The 19,370-nt window shown below is 42.2% G+C and overlaps 1 protein-coding gene across 1 annotated transcript in view; it reads left to right on the top strand.

Annotated features, from left to right (window-relative positions):
- Positions 1 to 19,370, top strand: part of LOC109902931 (PEX5-related protein) — a 170,756-nt gene that overhangs the window by 101,009 nt on the left and 50,377 nt on the right. The window contains exon 3 of the mRNA XM_031838078.1: positions 6,950 to 7,061. Within this exon, the coding sequence (XP_031693938.1) occupies positions 6,950 to 7,061 (112 nt within the window). The remainder of the gene's footprint in view (positions 1 to 6,949; positions 7,062 to 19,370) is intronic.

Below are 19,370 nucleotides of genomic sequence, written 5' to 3'. Positions count from 1 at the left end.
ACGGCCAGGTGGACTGGGGACAGCAAGGAGTCATCATGTCAGGTAGTCCTGGGGCATGGTCCTAGGGCTCAGGTCCTCCGAGAGAGAGAAAGAAAGAGAGAATTAGAGAGAGCATATGTGGGGTGGCCAGTCCTCTTCTGGCTGTGCCGGGTGGAGATTATAACAGAACATGGCCAAGATGTTCAAATGTTCATAAATGACCAGCATGTTCGAATAATAAGAAGGCAGAACAGTTGAAACTGGAGCAGCAGCATGGCCAGGTGGACTGGGGACAGCAAGGAGTCATCATGTCACGTAGTCCTGGGGCATGGTCCTAGGGCTCAGGTCCTCCGAGAGAGAGAAAGAAAGAGAGAAGGAGATAATTAGAGAACGCACACTTGGATTCACACAGGACACCGAATAGGACAGGAGAAGTACTCCAGATATAACAAACTGACCCTAGCCCCCCGACACATAAACTGCTGCAGCATAAATACTGGAGGCTGAGACAGGAGGGGTCAGGAGACACTGTGGCCCCATCCGAGGACACCCCGGACCTGGGGTTCTGTAGTGTTCGAGGTTGGAATGTAAACTGTGGAACACAGAGAGACCCTTGGACATCAAATGTTAATAATTAAACAATATTTATATTTTTGAGAATGTGGGAGTTGTCCATGGACACTTAAGGGACAGTCATGACGAGTGTCTTTCATTTGGTGATCTCAAGAAGGACAGGAAACCCACATTACTGTATCTCTATTTGTGTATACTTTTCAATTATCAGATTTACGTCTAGATGTTGGATAAAATGAATGAGTAAATATGAATGTATTTGTGAAAATGTTTTGTTATAGGCTTCTAAATGAGAGTATTGATATTCATATAAAGTTGAACTAGTCATTGGCCATGACCGTGTGAGGCCAGACATTACATCAGGCTTATGGCATCACCCCTTTTTCCACAGGGTATAAAACCCACTTCCTACAAAATTTACATTAAGTCAGAGAACGTCGGGAGTCCCCACGTTGGAATGGCTACAATTCTATAGACCATTAGACTAGAAAACATGGAGCTGTCGGTATATGTTGAAAACTCTATAGGCCCAGAAGACCAGACAGCGTGTAGTGTTTGCTACACGTCTGGAAATGGTTAAACTCTGAGACTATCGATCACTACAGAATAAGAGCAAATCCTAGACGTAGAATTACTAGTCTGCAGCTGGAAATTACGTAAGTCTAGTACGAGAATACCGACAACAGCAGAATCATCTATTCGATGCAACGACCATCTGTATGCCTGATGTATCCATTACAACAGACAGTATCCAGAGCCGCTGGGAAAGTGACAACTACGAAAGACATTGTGACTTCTGGGGAAGTTAAACAGAGACACTGATGAACTGACTCCTCAGCAGTCAAACCGGTGATTCCAGCAGAGAAGACAATAACGACATACGGGCATAAATATATACATTGCAATTGTTCTCAAATGAGCGACCGTTCATGTGCAAAGGATTAGCATTTCAATTAATATAATTATCAACTGTGTGTAGTGAATCCATTTAGTCTGCTCTTATCTGTCCCCACCCCTTTCCATTGTCTACCAAGCTATCATACCAGTTTAGCCCACTAGGGACTTATCAATGCATTGTGTATATCTACTGCTTGTTTGTTGTGTACTTCTGTGATTAGTTATTTTTTTAACTATCTGTTATTTTACCAGGTAAGTTGACTAAGAACACATTCTCATTTACAGCAACAACCTGGGGAATAGTTACAGGGGAGAGGAGGGGGAGGAATGAGCCAATTATAAACTGGGGATTATTAGGTGACAGTGATGGTTTGAGGGCCAGATTGGGAATTTAGCCAGGGCACCGGGGTTAACACACCTACTCTTACAATAAGTGCCATGGGATCTTTAATGACCTCAGAGAGTCAGGAAAACCATTTAACATCCCATATGAAAGACAGCCCCCTACACAGGGCAGTGTCCTCCAATCACTGCCTTGGGGAATTGGGATACTGGCCCTCCAACACAACTTCCAGCAGCATCTGGTCTCCCATCCAGGGACTGACCAGGACTAGCTTCAGAAGCAAGCCAGCAGTGGTATGCAGGGTGGTATGCTGCTGGCTAAATTAGTTAGTAGATAAATAATTAAGCCAATTTGTATATCGCCGATTCCTCATTTAGGCTAGTGTTCGTGCAGATATCCAAGGGTTTGCGACCTTCAGTAATGAGAACTGATGAGGTAGTGATGATACATTAATAGAAGACTAATCGATACGATATGACAATATCTGAAGAGTCAAGTCGGGAAATAGAGACTATATAAACATTTTCCCGTGGTACCCCGACTTCCTAGTTAATTCAAGTTTACATGATTAGTTTAATCACATAATAATAATTACACAGATAATTGATTTGATAAAATAAGTCTTCACATTTAATGATAGTCACAGACACGACAACACTATGGATGCAAGGATTAACCATCCATGATATAACAATTTTAGTTGTAACCTTGTTTTTAAGCTATACAGTGGTTGTTTACATTTACTTTGTTCACAAACATTGGAGTAAAACAAGCTTATATTTTGGGTTTTGATGAGGTATGACAGTTGATCTAAGCTCATGAGGCATTCATACCTTGTATTCTTCAATAATGAATGCTTACGTATAATTTGCCTGGCTACCCAGATTACGGCCAAAGCTACACCACGCCCACAGAGTTAGTTTCTTCTCCTCAATGAGTCTAGCTCTTAGTACCTCCCCGAACTTTCACAGAAAGCTCAACATGAAAACAGCTAATTAATTTGCCATGGTTTTTTTGTAAGACCCTGCAGTCCTTCTCTCAGTGCTTCTCAAAGCCATCACTTGTCATTAGCTTGTCATTAGCTGGTCCCCTTAATACTTCCCATTAATGTCAGCAATCTTTTTATATTTGTGCCAGAAGTGAGGCACATTTTGTAATAGAATACAGGGGAAATTATCTAATTAAGTGGCAGGGGCCCTAAAAGACCTCCGAAATGATTTGCTTCTCTCATTAAGGGCCCATTTTGCTGAAAATTATACAGCAGGATGTTACGCTTTGAGGTTTGGAGGATGAAATGAAGTGAGGAATTCAATTCCTTCATAAAACAATCGATCATGACTTTTGGCTGGAGGTGCCTCCATGCAACCCTTAGCTATTACATTTACAGTATCTTGGAACTCAAATTGTTCTCCCCAAGCAAACATACAATGTATTCACACTGGCATTCCTCATAACTGTTTGACAACCTATTATATGATAATGTACAAATTGTCTTAAAACAACATAGTACAGTACAAAATTATAGGATACAAGATTATTATTCAAGCTCAATAACATGCATTAAAAGACAGCTAATACTGTAGCTCTTTCTCTCTCTACACTAAATCAACAACAGCAGAGGGTGAAGTGAGGTAACTTCAAACTGTCTTTCTTGGAAATAAACAAAGTTAGTCTCAGCGCAGGATAAAACACTAATAAACTCCAATTAAGTAAACTGAGCCAGCATTTTCAGGTTGCTGCAGATTCAGAACACTCCCACAGTTAGTCATTCACAGACAATCACATTCATATTTATCTTGTATACTGAATTGATTTATTACACCTTTATTTAACCAGGTAGGCAAGTTGAGAACAAGTTCTCATTTACAATTGCGACCTGGCCAAGATAAAGCAAAGCAGTTCGTCACATACAACAACAGAGTTAACAGAGTTAACAGAGTTAAGAGAGTTGGTGCAAGAATTGAACCCTGTGGCACCCCCATAGAGACTGCCTGAGTCCCGGACAACAGACCCTCCGATTTGACACACTGAACTTTATCAGAGAAGTAGTTGGTGAACCAGGCGAAGCAGTCATTTGAGAAACCAAGGCTGTCGAGTCTGCCGATGAGGATGTGGTGATTGATAGAGTCGAAAGCCTTGGCCAGGTCAATGAATACGGCTGCACAGTATTGTTTCTTATCGATGGCGGTTAAGATATCGTTTAGGCCCTTGAGAGTGGCTGAGGTGCACCCATGACCAGCTCTGAAACCAGATTGCATAGCAGAGAAGGTATGGTGGGATTCGAAATGGTCGGTAATCGGTTTGTTGACTTGGCTTTCGAAGACCTTAGAAAGGCAGGGTAGGATAGATATAAGTCTGTAGCAGTTTGGGTCAAGAGTGTGTCCCCCTTTGAAGAGGGGGATGACCGCAGCTGCTTTCCAATCTTTGGGAATCTCAGACGACACGAGAGGTTGAACAGGCTAGTAATAGGGGTGGCAACAATTTCGGCAGATAATTTTAGAAAGAAAGGGCCCATATTGTCTAGCCTGGCTGATTTGTAGGGGTCCAGATTTCGCAGCTCTTTCAGAACATCAGCTGACTGGATTTGGGAGAAGGAGAGCTGGGAAGGCTTGGGCGAGTTGCTGTGGGGGGTGCAGTGCTGTTGACTGGGGTAGGGGTAGCCAGGTGGAAAGCATGGCCAGCCGTAGAAAAATGCTTATTGAAATTCTCAATTATAGTGGATTTATCGGTGGTGACAGTGTTTCCTATCTTCAGTGCAGTGGGTAGCTGGGAGGAGGTGTTATTATTCTCCATGGACTTTACAGTGTCCCAGAACCTTTTTGGAGTTTGTGTTGCAGGAAGCAACAAAGTTTGCCACAAGCCACCTGGGAGACACACCAAACATGTGGAAGAAGGTGCTCTGGTCAGATGAAACCAAAAAACGAACTTTTTGGCAACAATGCAAAACGTTATGTTTGGCGTAAAAGCAACACAGCTCATCACCCTGAACACACCATCCCCACTGTCAAACATGGTGGTGGCAGCATCATGGTTTGGGCCTGCTTTTCTTCAGCAGGGACAGGGAAGATAGTTCAAATTGATGGGAAGATGGATGGAGCCAAATACAGGACCATTCTGGAAGAAAACCTGATGGAGTCTGCAAAAGACCTGAGACTGGGACGGAGATTTGTCTTCCAACAAGACAATGATCCAAAACATAAAGCAAAATCTACAATGGAATGGTTCAAAAATAAACATATCCAGGTTAGAATGTCAAAGTCCAGACCTGAATCCAATCGAGAATCTGTGGAAAGAACTGAAAACTGCTGTTCACAAATGCTCTCCATCCAACCTCACTGAGCTCGAGCTGTTTTGCAAGGAGGAATGGGAAAAAATGTCAGTCTCTCAATGTGCAAAACTGATAGAGACATACCCCAAGAGACTTACAGCTGTAATCACATCAAAAGGTGGCGCTACAAAGTATTAACTTAAGGGGGCTGAATAATTTTGCACGCCCAATTTTTCAGTTTTTGATTTGTTAAAAAAGTTTGAAATATCCAATAAATGTCGTTCCACTTCATGATTGTGTTCCACTTGTTGTTGATTCTTCACAAAAAAAATACAGTTTTATATCTTTATGTTTGAAGCCTGAAATGTGGCAAAAGGTCGCAAAGTTCAAGGGGGCCGAATACTTTCGCAAGGCACTGTGTGTATATATATATATATATATATATATATATATATATATATATATGGGACACGACAAGACGAGGACAAAGGACGTCTGACTGCTATGCCATCTTGACAAATATCTTCGTCAGAGTTGAGCTATTTATTCACACAAGTTTACAGGAAATCGATTTTCGTGTCATTCTGAAAGGGAGACAAAAGTCCGCACTGAGAAAATTGTCTGTCTATTGATCTACAAAAGTACTTGTAATCGTCATACAATTTTCTGTGAGATACCGTACAGTACAAAAAATGCTGAGTAAGGAGGACCATGTCTTTGTCAGCTAGCCTATTGTCCCAAATTGACAAGTGAAGAATAAGACTAATTCTCAAATATGCTGAGATGCAGCTAATCAGTTTCCCAATTTAGCAATTATTGGTGGGGTCAAAGTTTTTTTTTTTTCAATTTGGCTTGAAGTGGCTAATAACCAGCCACATGATTAATTCCAAGAAGATACAGTTGCATCAATGTTAGCTCGAGCACGTACGGATGGGTCATGAAACCGTGGGCAGCGCCTTTCATATCAAGCGTATTGTATGGCAGGCTGAGGGCAACTTCATAGCTTGTAATACATTCTTTAGTGCCTTCATTAAGATTTTGCATGCAAACACAACTCTGGAGAGCAAGGATGGAAAATGTAATGTTTCCTCTCCGACAACATTGTGTACACATGGTACAAGCAGAAAATAACGATGGTGGGGCCATTTTTATCAAACCAAATCCATACTTTCAATCTGCTTTGTCACTAGAGCACAGGGTGGCAAATGGGCCAGTTAAACATGTGGCAACTACTTCAGGGTAATGATAATGGATGGGATGTGACATATGCCACATCAGTGTTGGCAAATCTACAGCGACAGCCCAAGGATGCCTCACAGGCAAGGTGATTAGCTTTAGCATGGGTTTGGGAAGTGAGGTAAACAACTGCTAATGGCTTAGCAATTACACTTGGACACACACACACACACACCGCAAGTCTCCGCCTCTGCCAAGGCTGGCTAAATGGGCACTGGGAGAGGCAGATGATGGATTCACAGAGCTAGCACTCAACTGAGCTGTGGGTCCTCAGGGGAAAAACAGAACACCCATGAACTGGTGGGGGGGATGGGGAGGATTGGTGGGTCACATAAGATCATGTCATCACTTTGTTTGAATTACATTTTTTTTAAACAGAGGATCACTACAAAGTGCACAGTGGATACAGTTCATAACAAAAAATACATCTGTCAAATGAAGTGGACATCAGAGTGGCTGGGTCAAATAGAGTGGCATGTTTCTGTGTGTGTGTCTGTGCAGGTGTGTTGGGGGGAGGGCAAACAATACACCGTTTCTAAGGCCACACATCACCACATGTTATAACGTCTGGGTCACGTTGTCATTTCCAAGAGAAGGGTCAAAGGGGCATGTTGTGTCTGAGTTTGAGCAGTGTCGTCTGCTTGCAATTCCAGCTGGTGAGTGAGCAACAAGAGAGCCGCCCCCTGCTAAGCCCCTCCATCGACGACTTTCTCTGTGAGACCAAGTGCGATGGAGCTGCCCGCCCAGTGACTTCAAACACAGCAGGTACCTCCACTGACCTCCCACTCCTCTCTGTATACCCAGCCCCGAAGGCTGCAGTCACACCTTCATGCATTAGTCATTGGCATTTCATAACACTATGACATAACACTGTAACCTATTTCAGACAGAAAACAGGGTGTCACCTGTAAAACCAACAAAGGCAATGTTTATATATGACTCCCTTTCAAACAGCCCCTTATTTACCACTTTCTTATAGGTAACAGGATGCTAACTCAGGTTTTTAACTTTAAAATGCATGCCAAATGGAAACCAATGATTGCAAAGTTATACCATACATCTGTGCCCAAGGCCTCTGATTGGCTGAATACCCGGGGCGCAGAATGGTTGGAGTTTTGAATAAAGCAGCATGACAGAAATATGATGCCAAGTTTTCAAGTTCAAGTTTCTTTAATAAGATACAGTGCCTTCACTAAACCTAGTCCTAACCTTAACCCATATCCTAACCCTAAACCTAACCTTATTAGCCAGTTGCTTATCAACAGATAGTATGACCATCTGTACTGTAGATTATCTACAGTGCCTTCAGAAAGTATTCACACTCCTTGATGTTTTCCAAATGTTGTTGTGTTACAGCCTGAATTTAAAATTGATTAGATTGAGTTTTTTTGCCACTGGCCTACACGCAATACCCCATAATGTCAAAGTGGAATTATACTGAAAAAATATATAAAACGCAACATTCAAAGTGTTGGTCCCATGTTTCATGAGCTGAAATAAAATATCCCAGATATTATCCACACACACAGAAAGCGTATTTCTCAAAAAATGTTGGCATATCCCTGTTAATGAGCATTTCTCGTTTGCCGAGATAATCCATCCACCTGGCAGGTGTGGCATGTCAAGAAGCTGATTAAACAGCATGATCATCACACAGGTGCTGGGGACAATAAAAGGCCACTCTAAAATGTACATTTTTGTCACCCAACAAATGTCATAGATGTCTCAAGTTGAGGGAGCATGCAATTGGCACGCTGACTGTAGGAATGTCGACTAGAGCTGTTGACTGATAATGTAATGTTAATTTCCCTACCATATGCTACTCCAACGTCATTTTAGAGAATTTGTATTTACGTCCAACTGGCCTCACAACTGCAGACCACATGTAACCACGCCAGCCGAGACAGCTGATGAAATTTAGTCTGTAATAGAGCCCTTTTGTGGGGGGAAAATCATTCTGATGACTGTGCCTGGCTCCAAAGTGGGTGGGCCTATGCCTAGTCATGTGAAATCCATAGATAAGGGCCTAATGAATTTATTTCAATTGACGGATTTCCTTATATGAACTGTAACACAGTAAAATCTTTGAAATTGTTGCATGTTGCATTCATATTTTTGTTCAGTATATGTTTTTTTGAAATGTTAACAAATTAATAAAACATTTAGTCAATAGGTATTCAACCCCTTTGCTATGGCAAGCCTAAATAAGTTCAGGAGTAAATGTTTGCTTAACAAGTCAGAGTTGCATAAGTAATTTAATTAACATGATTTTGAATGACTACCATCTCTGTACCCCGCACATAAAATGATCTGTAAGGTCCCTCAGTTGAGCAGTGGATTTCAAACACAGATTCAACCACAAAGACCAGGGAGGTTTTCTAATGCCTCGCAAAGATGGACAGCTATTGGTAGATGGGTAAAAAAAAAAAAACAGACATGGAATATTCCTTTGAGCAGAGTGAAGTTATAAAATTACACTTTGGATGGTGTATCAATACACCCAGTCACTACAAAGATACAGGCTTCCTTCCTAATTCACTTGCCGGAGAGGAAAGAAACTGCTCAGGGATTTCACCACGAGGTCAACGGTGACATCACTACAGATCCAGGTTCGATCCCGGTCTATGTCACAGCCGGCCACAGGGAGACCCATCAGGCGATTGGCCCAGCGTCATCTGGGTTAGGGGAGGGTTTGGCCGGCTGGGATGTCCTTGTCCCATCGCGCCCTAACTACTCCTTGTGATGGCCGGGCGCATGCACGCTGACTCTACGGTGTTTCCTCCGACACATTGGTGCGAGCAGTGTGTCAAGAGCAGAGTGGCTTGGCGTGGTCGTGTTTCGGAGGACGCATAGCTCTCGACCTTCGCCTCTCCCGAGTTCCTACAGGAGTTGCAGCGATGGGGCAAGACTGAAACTACCAATTGGATATCATGACATTTGGGCGAAAAAGGGGGGAAAAGTAGTTTAATAGCTTTGATAGGAGAAAACTGAGAATGGATCAACAACATTCTAGTTACTCCTCAACAATGAAAAGAAGAACGCCTGTATCCTGTTTGTGTGACCGATGTGAAATGGCTAGCTAGTTAGCGGGTGTACGCGCTAATATGGTCTCGATCGGTGATGTCACTCGCTCTGAGACCTTGAAGTAGTGATTCCTTTTGCTCTGCAAGAGCCGTGGCTTTTGTGGCGCGATGGGTAACGATGCTTCGTGAGTGACTGTGGTTGATGTGTGCAGAGGAGCCCAGGTTGGGGCGAGGAGAGGGACGGAAGCTATACTGTTACATTTGCAACATGGCACGAAAGTATTGCTGCAAAAAATGTGGCAAAGCATTTCAATTTTTGTCCTGTATACAAATCGTTATGTTTTGCAGAAGAAAGACATATAGGGGACGTAGGTCTGGGTGCCTTGTAAGAATCTGACGACGAGTGGGTAATCTGTCTCTAACATCGGTCCTATTAGCCAATGTACAATCATTGGATAATAAAATAGACGAACTGCGAGCACGTATATCCAACCAACGGTACATTAAAAACTGTAATATCTTATGTTTCACAGAGTCTTGGCTGAACGACGACCTGAAAAACATACAGCTGGTGGGTTTTATGCTTTTTCGGCAGGATAGAACTGCAAGACGTCTGTGTATATTTGTAAACAACAGCTGGTGCACAAAATGTAAGGAAGTCTTGAGGTTTTGCTCGGCTGAGGTAGAGTATCTCATAGCAAGCTGTAGACCACACTATTTACCAAGACAGGTTTCATCTATATTCTACGTAGCTGTCTATTTACCACCACAAACCGATGCTGGCACTAAGACCGCACTCAATGAGCTTTATTCGGCCATAAGCAAACAGAAATACGCTCATCCAGATGCGGCGTTCCTAGTGGCCGGGGACTTTAATGCAGGGAAACTTAAATCCATTTAGCCTAATTTCTACCAGCATGTTAAATGTGAACCAGAGGGGAGAAAAAACTATAGACCACCTTTACTCCACACACAGAGACACGTACAAAGCTCTCCCTCACCCTCCATTTAGAAAATCTGACCATAATTGTATCCTCCTGATTCCTGCTAAAACAAAAACTAAAGCAGAAAAGCACCAGTGACTCAGTCAATAAAAAAGTGGTCAGACAGAGCAGACGCTAAACTACAGGACAGTTTTAATAGCAAAGACTGGAATATGTTCCGGGATTCTTCCGATGCCATTGAGGAGTACACCAAATCAATCACTGGCTTCATCAATAAGTACATTGATGACGTCGTCCCCACAGGTATGTACGTACATACCCCAACCAGAAGCCATGGATTACAGGCAACATCCGCACTGCGCTAAAGGGTAGAGCTGCTGCTTTCAAGGAGCGGGACTCTAACACAGAAGCTTATAAGAAATCCCACTATGCCCTCCGACAACCCATCAAACAGGCAAAGTGTCAATACAGGACTAAGATCGAAACATACTACACCGGCTCCGACGCTCGTCGGATGTGGCAGGGCTTGCAAACTATTACAGACTACAAAGGGAAGCACAGCCGCGAGCTGCCCAGTGACACAAGCCTACCAGATGAGCTGAATTACGTCTATGCTCACTTCGAGGCAAGCAACAGTGAAACATGCATGAGAGCATCAGCTGTTCCGGACGACTGTATGACTAAGCTCTCCGTAGCCGATGTGAGTAAGACCATTAAACAGGTCAACATTCACAAGGCCACAGGGCCAGATGGATAACCAGGACGTGTACTCCGAGCATGCACGGACCAACTGGCAAGTGTCTTCACTGACTTTTTCAACGTTTCCCTGACTCAAGTCTGTAATACCAACATGTTTCAAGCAGACCACCATAGTCCCTGTGCCCAAGAACACTAAAGGTAACCTGCCTAAATGACTACCTATCCGTAGCACTCACATCTGTAGCCATGAAGTGCTTTGAAAGGCTGGTCATGGCTCATATCAACACCATTATCCCAGAAACCCTAGACCCACTCCAATTTGCATACCACCCCAGCAGATCCACAGATGATGCAATCTCTATTGCACTCCACACTGCCCTTTCCCACCAGGACAAAGGAACACCTATGTGAAAATGCTATTCATTGACTACAGCTCAGCGTTCAACATCATAGTGCCCTCAAAGCTCATCACTAAACTAAGGACCCTAGGACTAAACACAGGGTAGGTAACAACACATCTGCCATGCAGGTCCTCTACATGGGGGCCCCTCAGGGGTGTGTGCTCAGTCCCCTCCTGTACTCCATGTTCACTCATGACTGCATGGCCAGGCACGACTCCAACACCACCATTAAGTTTGCTGATGACATAACATTGGTAGGCCTGATCACCAACAATGATGAGACAGCCTATAGGGAGGAGGTCAGAGACCTGGCCGTGTGGTGCCAGGACAGGAACCTCTCCCTCAACGTGATCAAGACATGGAGATGATTGTGGCACGCCCCCTATTCACATTGACGGGGATGTAGTGGAGCAGGTTGAAAGCTTCAAAGATCCTTGGTGTCTACATCACTGTCATGACTCGCCTGTGAGGTTCCAAAGGATCAGGTTACAGTGGATCAGCTCTACAGTGCTCCCTCTCTCCTGCAGGAGAGGGTTTTATGACAACTCACTCGATCGTAAACTTTAGGCATAAAAAGGAATCGTCTGCTGCCTATATTGGGTGATCCGAATGTCTGTGTGCCTTGTGAAGTGTTTACTGCCCAAGAACTTCAACATCAAACAATGGGCACTGGGACAATATATTTCATCCTCTGAATGTTGGCAATGATGAGAAATGGAATGTGACAGATGAATGTCCATTTTGTGATGTCATTAAAAGCTAAATGAAGACGTTATAATGACATTGTAACTTTAAGGGTTTTCACAACGTGTATATCATGTTTGCATACTTTACGTTATATAGAAAATAGCCAGTGTAAAGAGAATGTTTTTGTGACGATAAGATTGTGATTTTAGTACTCTAACGAGATCATAGTAAATTGTGATACCTTGCCTCGTATCTGGACGTGCCCCAGGGAACCCAGAGAGTATGTCAGCATGACTTAAACACCCCCTTTTTACCCGAGGGTATGAAGCATTTGAGTTAAGATTTAACATATCAGACTAGGATGACCAAGAGCTGCAGCTGAGGTCTACGATTAGTCACAACCCCAAAACGCAGACGAGGTTGAAGAAGACAAAGGAACCTCTTAACAATCAATGCTACGGTTGAGTAGCTGTTCTCAGTACTGTATCTAAGAAGGTGAATTTAAGCAGGACCATCTGGTTATTCTCTTCAAATCATTGTTCGTCTACATGGTTTTCATCACCACTCTGGGATCATCGACATGGCTGATTAGCCAGCCTCAGGAGACCACTCTTCCAGAATGAGTGCAAGTAAACAGACCACTAAGATGGACAGTGTGATATCTTGTGGTCAATCAGAGACTTACACCCGAGAACAAAGGAGAGGGCCATCCAAAGAACAAGGCCTTGAACCCTTATCACCAGGCGGAACCCGGCCCACGAAGGCCTGGGCCAAACAGAGATACCCGATGAAGATCTTAAATACGGAAATACATGCATTACTTCTTACCCGTAAGGGCGGCAGTTTGGGGCAAGGTATTAGGGCTAAACGAAGCGTAGCTTACAAATCTCTCTCTCTCATAACCTATTCCGTGTGTATGTACACCTGTTATCATTTAGCTTGTTAGTAAATAAATAATCAACTCAATTTGTGTGGTACGGAATGATCATTGAGACCCGGGTTTGTGCCGATTTACGGAATCTACGACATTCAGAATGAGACTGATATGAAGAAATTACTAATTAATGACTGGTAGGATATCGATATATTCTTGAGTTAATTTGGGAAACGGTAATTCATTAAACAAACTTTTACCAGTGGTGCCCAAATTCCTAATGAGTTAATTGTTACATTATTAATTTAATCAAGTAATAATTAAACGTAGTAGGTAATTATTCGATAAATAGCACAATAATGATAGTTTATTAGTAATGTTGTGACATGACTATCATGGTCCAAACACACCAAGACAATCATGAAGAGGGCACGACAAAACCTATTCCCCCTCAGGAGACTGAAAAGAATTGGCATGGGTCCTCAGATCCTCAAAAAGTTATACAGCTGCACCAGAGAGCAGGCAGTGGTTGCATCACTGCCTGGTATGGCAACTGCTCGGCCTCCGACCGCAAGGCACTACAGGGGGTAGTGCGTACGGCCCAGTATATCACTGGGGCCAAGCTTCCTGCCATCCAGGCTGTGTCAGAGGAAGGCCCTATAAATTGTCAAAGACTCCAGCCACCTTAGTCATAGACTGTTCTCTCTGCTACTGCACGGCAAGTGGTACCAGAGCACCAAGTCTAGGTCCAAAAGGCTTCTAAACAGTTTCTACCTCCAAGCCATAAGACTCCTGAACGGCTAATCCAATGGCTACCCAGACTATTTGCATTGCCCCCCCCCCTCCTCTTTTACACTGCTGCCACACTCTGTATATTATCTATGCATAGTCACTTTAACTCTACCTACATACATATTACCGCAATTACCTAGACTTAAGAACTCTTTTTATTTATTTAAATATTTTTTATATATATTGACTTTCAATGTTTTATATATATTGACTTTCAATGTTTTATATATATTGACTTTCAATGTTTTATATATATTGACTTTCAATGTTTTATATATATTGACTTTCAATGTTTTATATATATATTGACTTTCAATGTTTTATATATATTGACTTTCAATGTTTTATATATATTGACTTTCAATGTTTTATATATATTGACTTTCAATGTTTTATATATATTGACTTTCAATGTTTTATATATATTGACTTTCAATGTTTTATATATATTGACTTTCAATGCCCCCGCACATTGACTCTGTACCGGCACCCCCTGTATATAGCCTCGCTACTGTTATTTTTCTTTAACTATTTGTTACTTTTATTTTTTACTTATCTATATTTTTTATTTTTTTTATCTTAACTACATTGTTGATTAAGGGCTTGTAAAGTAAGCATTTCACTGTGACAAATAACATTTGATTTGAAATTCACCTTACGGCAGGACAATAAACTAAAACACAAGGCCAAATCCACACTGGAGTTGCATACCAAGAAGACAGTGAATGTTCCTGAGTGCCCATGTCACGTGTGCTCCCTCTCCAGCCTGTAGGTCACCAGGCTGCTCATTATGGCACACACTTGTCACCATCATTAAGCGCACCATCAGACTCACTGGACTCCATCACTTTCCTGATTGAATACCTTCCCTCATATATATATATATATATATATATATATATCACTCCTTTTGGTTCCTTCCTTCTTATTGTTTCTGTTCCTGTGTCATGTCTGTGCGTTGTTTGTGTTTCTTATTTTGTATTATGTTGTGTTTATTTATTAAAACACTCACTTCCTGAACTTGCTTCCAGACTCTCAGTGCACATCGGTACAGCCTTGTTTACAGTTTTTACTTAAATCTATGGCAAGACCTGAAAATGGTTGTTTAGGTAATGATAAAGAACCATTTTGGACAAAGCTTGAAGAGTTTTGAAAATAATAATGGGCAAATGTTGCAAAATCCAGGTGTGGAAAGCACTTAGAGACTTAACGAGAAAGACTCACAAATGTTTTGTAGAAGCACCTTTGGCAGCAATTACATTGACTCGGGTGTGAATACTTATGTAAATTAGATTTGATTTTCAATTTAATGTGCACATTTTTCTAAAAACATGTTTTCACTTTGCCATTATTTATTGTGTAGATGGGTGAGAGAAAAAAACCAATTTAATCCATTTAGAATTCAGGTTGTAACACAACAAAATGTTGGATAAGTCAAGGGGTGTGGATACTTTTGAAGGCACTGTATAGAAAGCCATCTGTGTACTTGAACAACAGCATAAATACACCGATTTTACTTTTGCATGAAAAAAAAAAAAGGATCACCGCTGCACATGCTGCTGCCACTGTTTTGAACAGATCAGATTATACTATTTAGAATGAGCAGCCAAGCTCATGAACGAACGAGTGCAGCAGTGAGAAGACAACAAGCATGCAGATGCAATAAGTGAAAACCCATTATCTAACTGGGAATACCTAGATAACATAATATCACAAAAGATTGTTCGCTATCCAGTTTACTTTCATTCTGAAATAACTTCATATTTCTGAGTTAGTCAGATATTAGTGTAGAAAGACTTGACATTGGCATGGCTATAGCTAGCTGCTAGCAAAGGTACATAACTGATTCATTTGATCAAAACATTGATAAATAGTTTGGTCAATGTTTCTCCACATGACTGTAGGTGGTAAATGAATATGATCATCCTTTGTGATATTACTTGAAGAACTGTGCAGATGCAACGTTATTTAACAGAATAACAGCACAAACTGTCATAATATTACCAAACTTTGTATTTGCCCTGTTTGGGAGGGGTGGGGGGGGGGGGTGTTGTTACGGAGATCTTTAACAATAAGAGTGTTAATGAATTTCCCTGCATAAAAACCAAGATCCATTTTATGACCCCGTACCTGTTTTTTGGTTACAGGGTCTGTGAAAATACTGTTACATGATTAGGACTTGAGGTGGGTTTTAATATACTATGTAATTGTTTTACCCCCCCTACCCCTTTCCGATATACACTGCTCAAAAAAATAAAGGGAACACTAAAATAACACATCCTAGATCTGAATGAATGAAATATTCTTATTAAATACTTTTCTCTTTACATAGTTGAATGTGCTGACAACAAAATCACACAAAAATTATCCATGGAAATCAAATTTATCAACCCATGGAGGTCTGGATTTGGAGTCACACTCAAAATTCAAGTGGAAAACCACACTACAGGCTGATCCAACTTTGATGTAATGTCCTTAAAACAAGTCAAAATGAGGCTCAGTAGTGTGTGTGGCCTCCACGTGCCTGTATGACCTCCCTACAACGCCTGGGCATGCTCCTGATGAGGTGGCGGATGGTCTCCTGAGGGATCTCCTCCCAGACCTGGACTAAAGCATCCGCCAACTGCTGGACAGTCTGTGGTGCAACGTGGCGTTGGTGGATTGAGCGAGACATGATGTCCCAGATGTGCTCAATTGGATTCAGGTCTGGGGAACGGGCGGGCCAGTCCATAGCATCAATGCCTTCCTCTTGCAGGAACTGCTGACACACTCCAGCCACATGAAGTCTAGCATTGTCTTGCATTAGGAGGAACCCAGGGCCAACCGCACCAGCATATGGTCTCACAAGGGGTCTGAGGATCTAATCTCGGTCCCTAATGGCAGTCAGGCTACCTCTGGCGAGCACATGGAGGGTTGTGCGGCTCCCCAAAGAAATGGCACCCCACACCATGACTGACCCACCGCCAAACCGGTCATATTGGAGGATGTTGCAGGCAGCAGAACGTTCTCCACGGCGTCTCCAGACTGTCACATGTGCTCAGTGCGAACATGCTTTCATCTGTGAAGAGCACAGGGAAATTAGCAAATTTGCTAATCTTGGTGTTCTCTGGCAAATGCCAAACGTCCTGCACGGTGTTGGGCTGTAAGCACAACCCCCACCTGTGGACGTCAGGCCCTCATTCCACCCTCATGGAGTCTGTTTCTGACCGTTTGAGCAGACACATGCACATTTGTGGCCTGCTGGAGGTCATTTTGCAGGGCTCTGGCAGTGCTCCTCCTTGCACAAAGGCGGAGGTAGCGGTCCTGCTGCTGGGTTGTTGCCCTCCTACGGCCTCCTCCACGTCTCCTGATGTACTGGCCTGTCTCCTAGTAGCGCCTCCATGCTCTGGACACTACGCTGACAGACACAGCAAACCTTCTTGCCACAGCTCGCATTGATGTGGCATCCTGGATGAGCTGCACTACCTGAGCCACTTGTGTGGGTTGTAGACTCCGTCTCATGCTACCACTAGAGTGAAAGCACCCCCAGCATTCAAAAGTGACCAAAACATCAGCCAGGAAGCATAGGAACTGAGAAGTGGTCTGTGGTCACCACCTGCAGAACCACTCCTTTATTGGGGGTGTCTTGCTAATTGCCTATAATTTCCACCTGTTATCTATTTCATTTGCACAACATCATGTGACATTTATTGTCAATCAGTGTTGCTTCCTAAGTGGACACTTTGATTTCACAGAATTGTGATTGTCTTGGAGTTATGTAATAGAGGGCAACCATGACACTCCAGTGGGAATTTTCCTCCACTAAGATGTTATTGTTATATTTGATATGCTAAATGCATATTTGTTGGAATTATTATGAATAAATTAATAAACAATATCGTCATTTTAAATAGAATTGTAACTAAGTAAACTTATACTCTGTTTTATTATATCTGATTAACAATATGAGTTCATAAGAAGGGATTGTGTGACACGGACAAGGAGTAATTAAAGTTAATGAACACCATTCCAACTAGGAAGAAACGAATGGGTTGGGGACTGTGTAAACACATAAGGTCGTTAACCTAGCGTTGAACCTACAGAAACTTAGCTCTGGGGTTTTTAGATAAGACAATGAATGCATTCCTAGGTTCTGTTAATTAGAACTGTCAGCTCAGTGGTGATCGATAATGTTGAGGGGTCAAAAGTTACCTGGGAGTGTGTTAGTAAGCTAGAATGAACTTTTCACCTCACTTTGTCCCGGTCGAGAGGAGGGGATTCTGTTAAAGCAATGAAATTACATCATGATCTGTATATAAACTGTTGCTCGTGGTTAAGTGGGAGCGCGCTCCGAGAATAAATTCTGTTACCTATTATTGAAAGACTGGTCTGCGTCTATTTTATGCAAACAAGAATCGTATAAATTCTCATAAAATAGATTAAGGGTTTTCAATTGATGAAAACACATTGGCATAATTAAATTACATTAACAATATTGCAAACAATAAAGACACGACCACTTAATCCTGCTATTAGTGTGCTGAGGGAAGTACTGTAAGTAAAAGTAAGGGCACAAGCATGCCCGTTTTAGCTGAAGTCAGAAGTTCACATCTGATGCCCGCTGTGTCCTCACACTGAGTGGATTGGGATGATTCAAAATGACAGTTTGCAGGTTCCCAATTGAAGGTCAGTGGCTCAGCAGAGGATTAGTGAGTGGAAACAACAGCGACTCACTTCCTCGGTAATATCCACAGGTTGAGCTGTTTCGTTACAAAAGTCTAAGACAAACCTCAGTCCTTGACAATAGCAATAGACAATTTGATCTCGCCTAGAAAAAAGGCTTGCAAAAGATCCATTGATATTATTGTTCTCGATCACGATTCACACAAACCAGACTTCACCTGACCACAAACTGCAATAAGGAATCTTTAGCACTCTAAAACATAATGTTAAGGATGTTGAAAGCAGTGGTCAGAAGGTTAGCTGACATCATCCTCCAAAAATATAATAGAAACACATGGGAACCCTTAGATAACCATGACGATGTAGAAATGAAATCAATGAAATGAATGAATAGTGATGCTCAGCACACTATGATAGAGACGGTATACTATCCTTCGTATACATACACTTCTAATATGCCTTCAGCTGGAAAGACTATATGGAGGACTTCTTTTCAAGGCATTATCATCATCATCAAGTAGACGCAAGGGTACCCAAACAGTTTGTCCGTCTTGATTTCTTTCAGCACATCTGGCTTTTCTCCTGACACTGATAACACTTCAGACAACATCTCCATCTCCCACAAGTGTTTCCTCTGATTTCTAATTGCATTTATCTTTTGAGGAGCACAGAGATATCAGGAGGGGAACACACTAATTATCTACAGATTACATTCAGAGGATCATCCTGTTTGTTTGTCATAAAACAGCAGTGTGTTAAATACCGGGGGATTTGTGTACACAGGGGCTGAATACTGCAGAACCATCATATATACACTGACGGAAAATATAAATGGAACATGCAACAAATTCAATGATTTTACTGAGTTATAGTTCATATGAGGAAGTCAGTCAATTGAAATAAATTCATCAGGCCCTAATCTATCGATTTCACATGACTGGGCAGGGGCGCAGCCATGGGTGGGCCTGGGAGAGCATAGGCCCACCCACTTG

Source organism: Oncorhynchus kisutch, linkage group LG13, assembly GCF_002021735.2.
Source record: "Oncorhynchus kisutch isolate 150728-3 linkage group LG13, Okis_V2, whole genome shotgun sequence".
Taxonomy (NCBI): Eukaryota; Metazoa; Chordata; class Actinopteri; order Salmoniformes; family Salmonidae; genus Oncorhynchus; species Oncorhynchus kisutch.
This window is presented reverse-complemented; position numbering and strand designations above follow the sequence as displayed.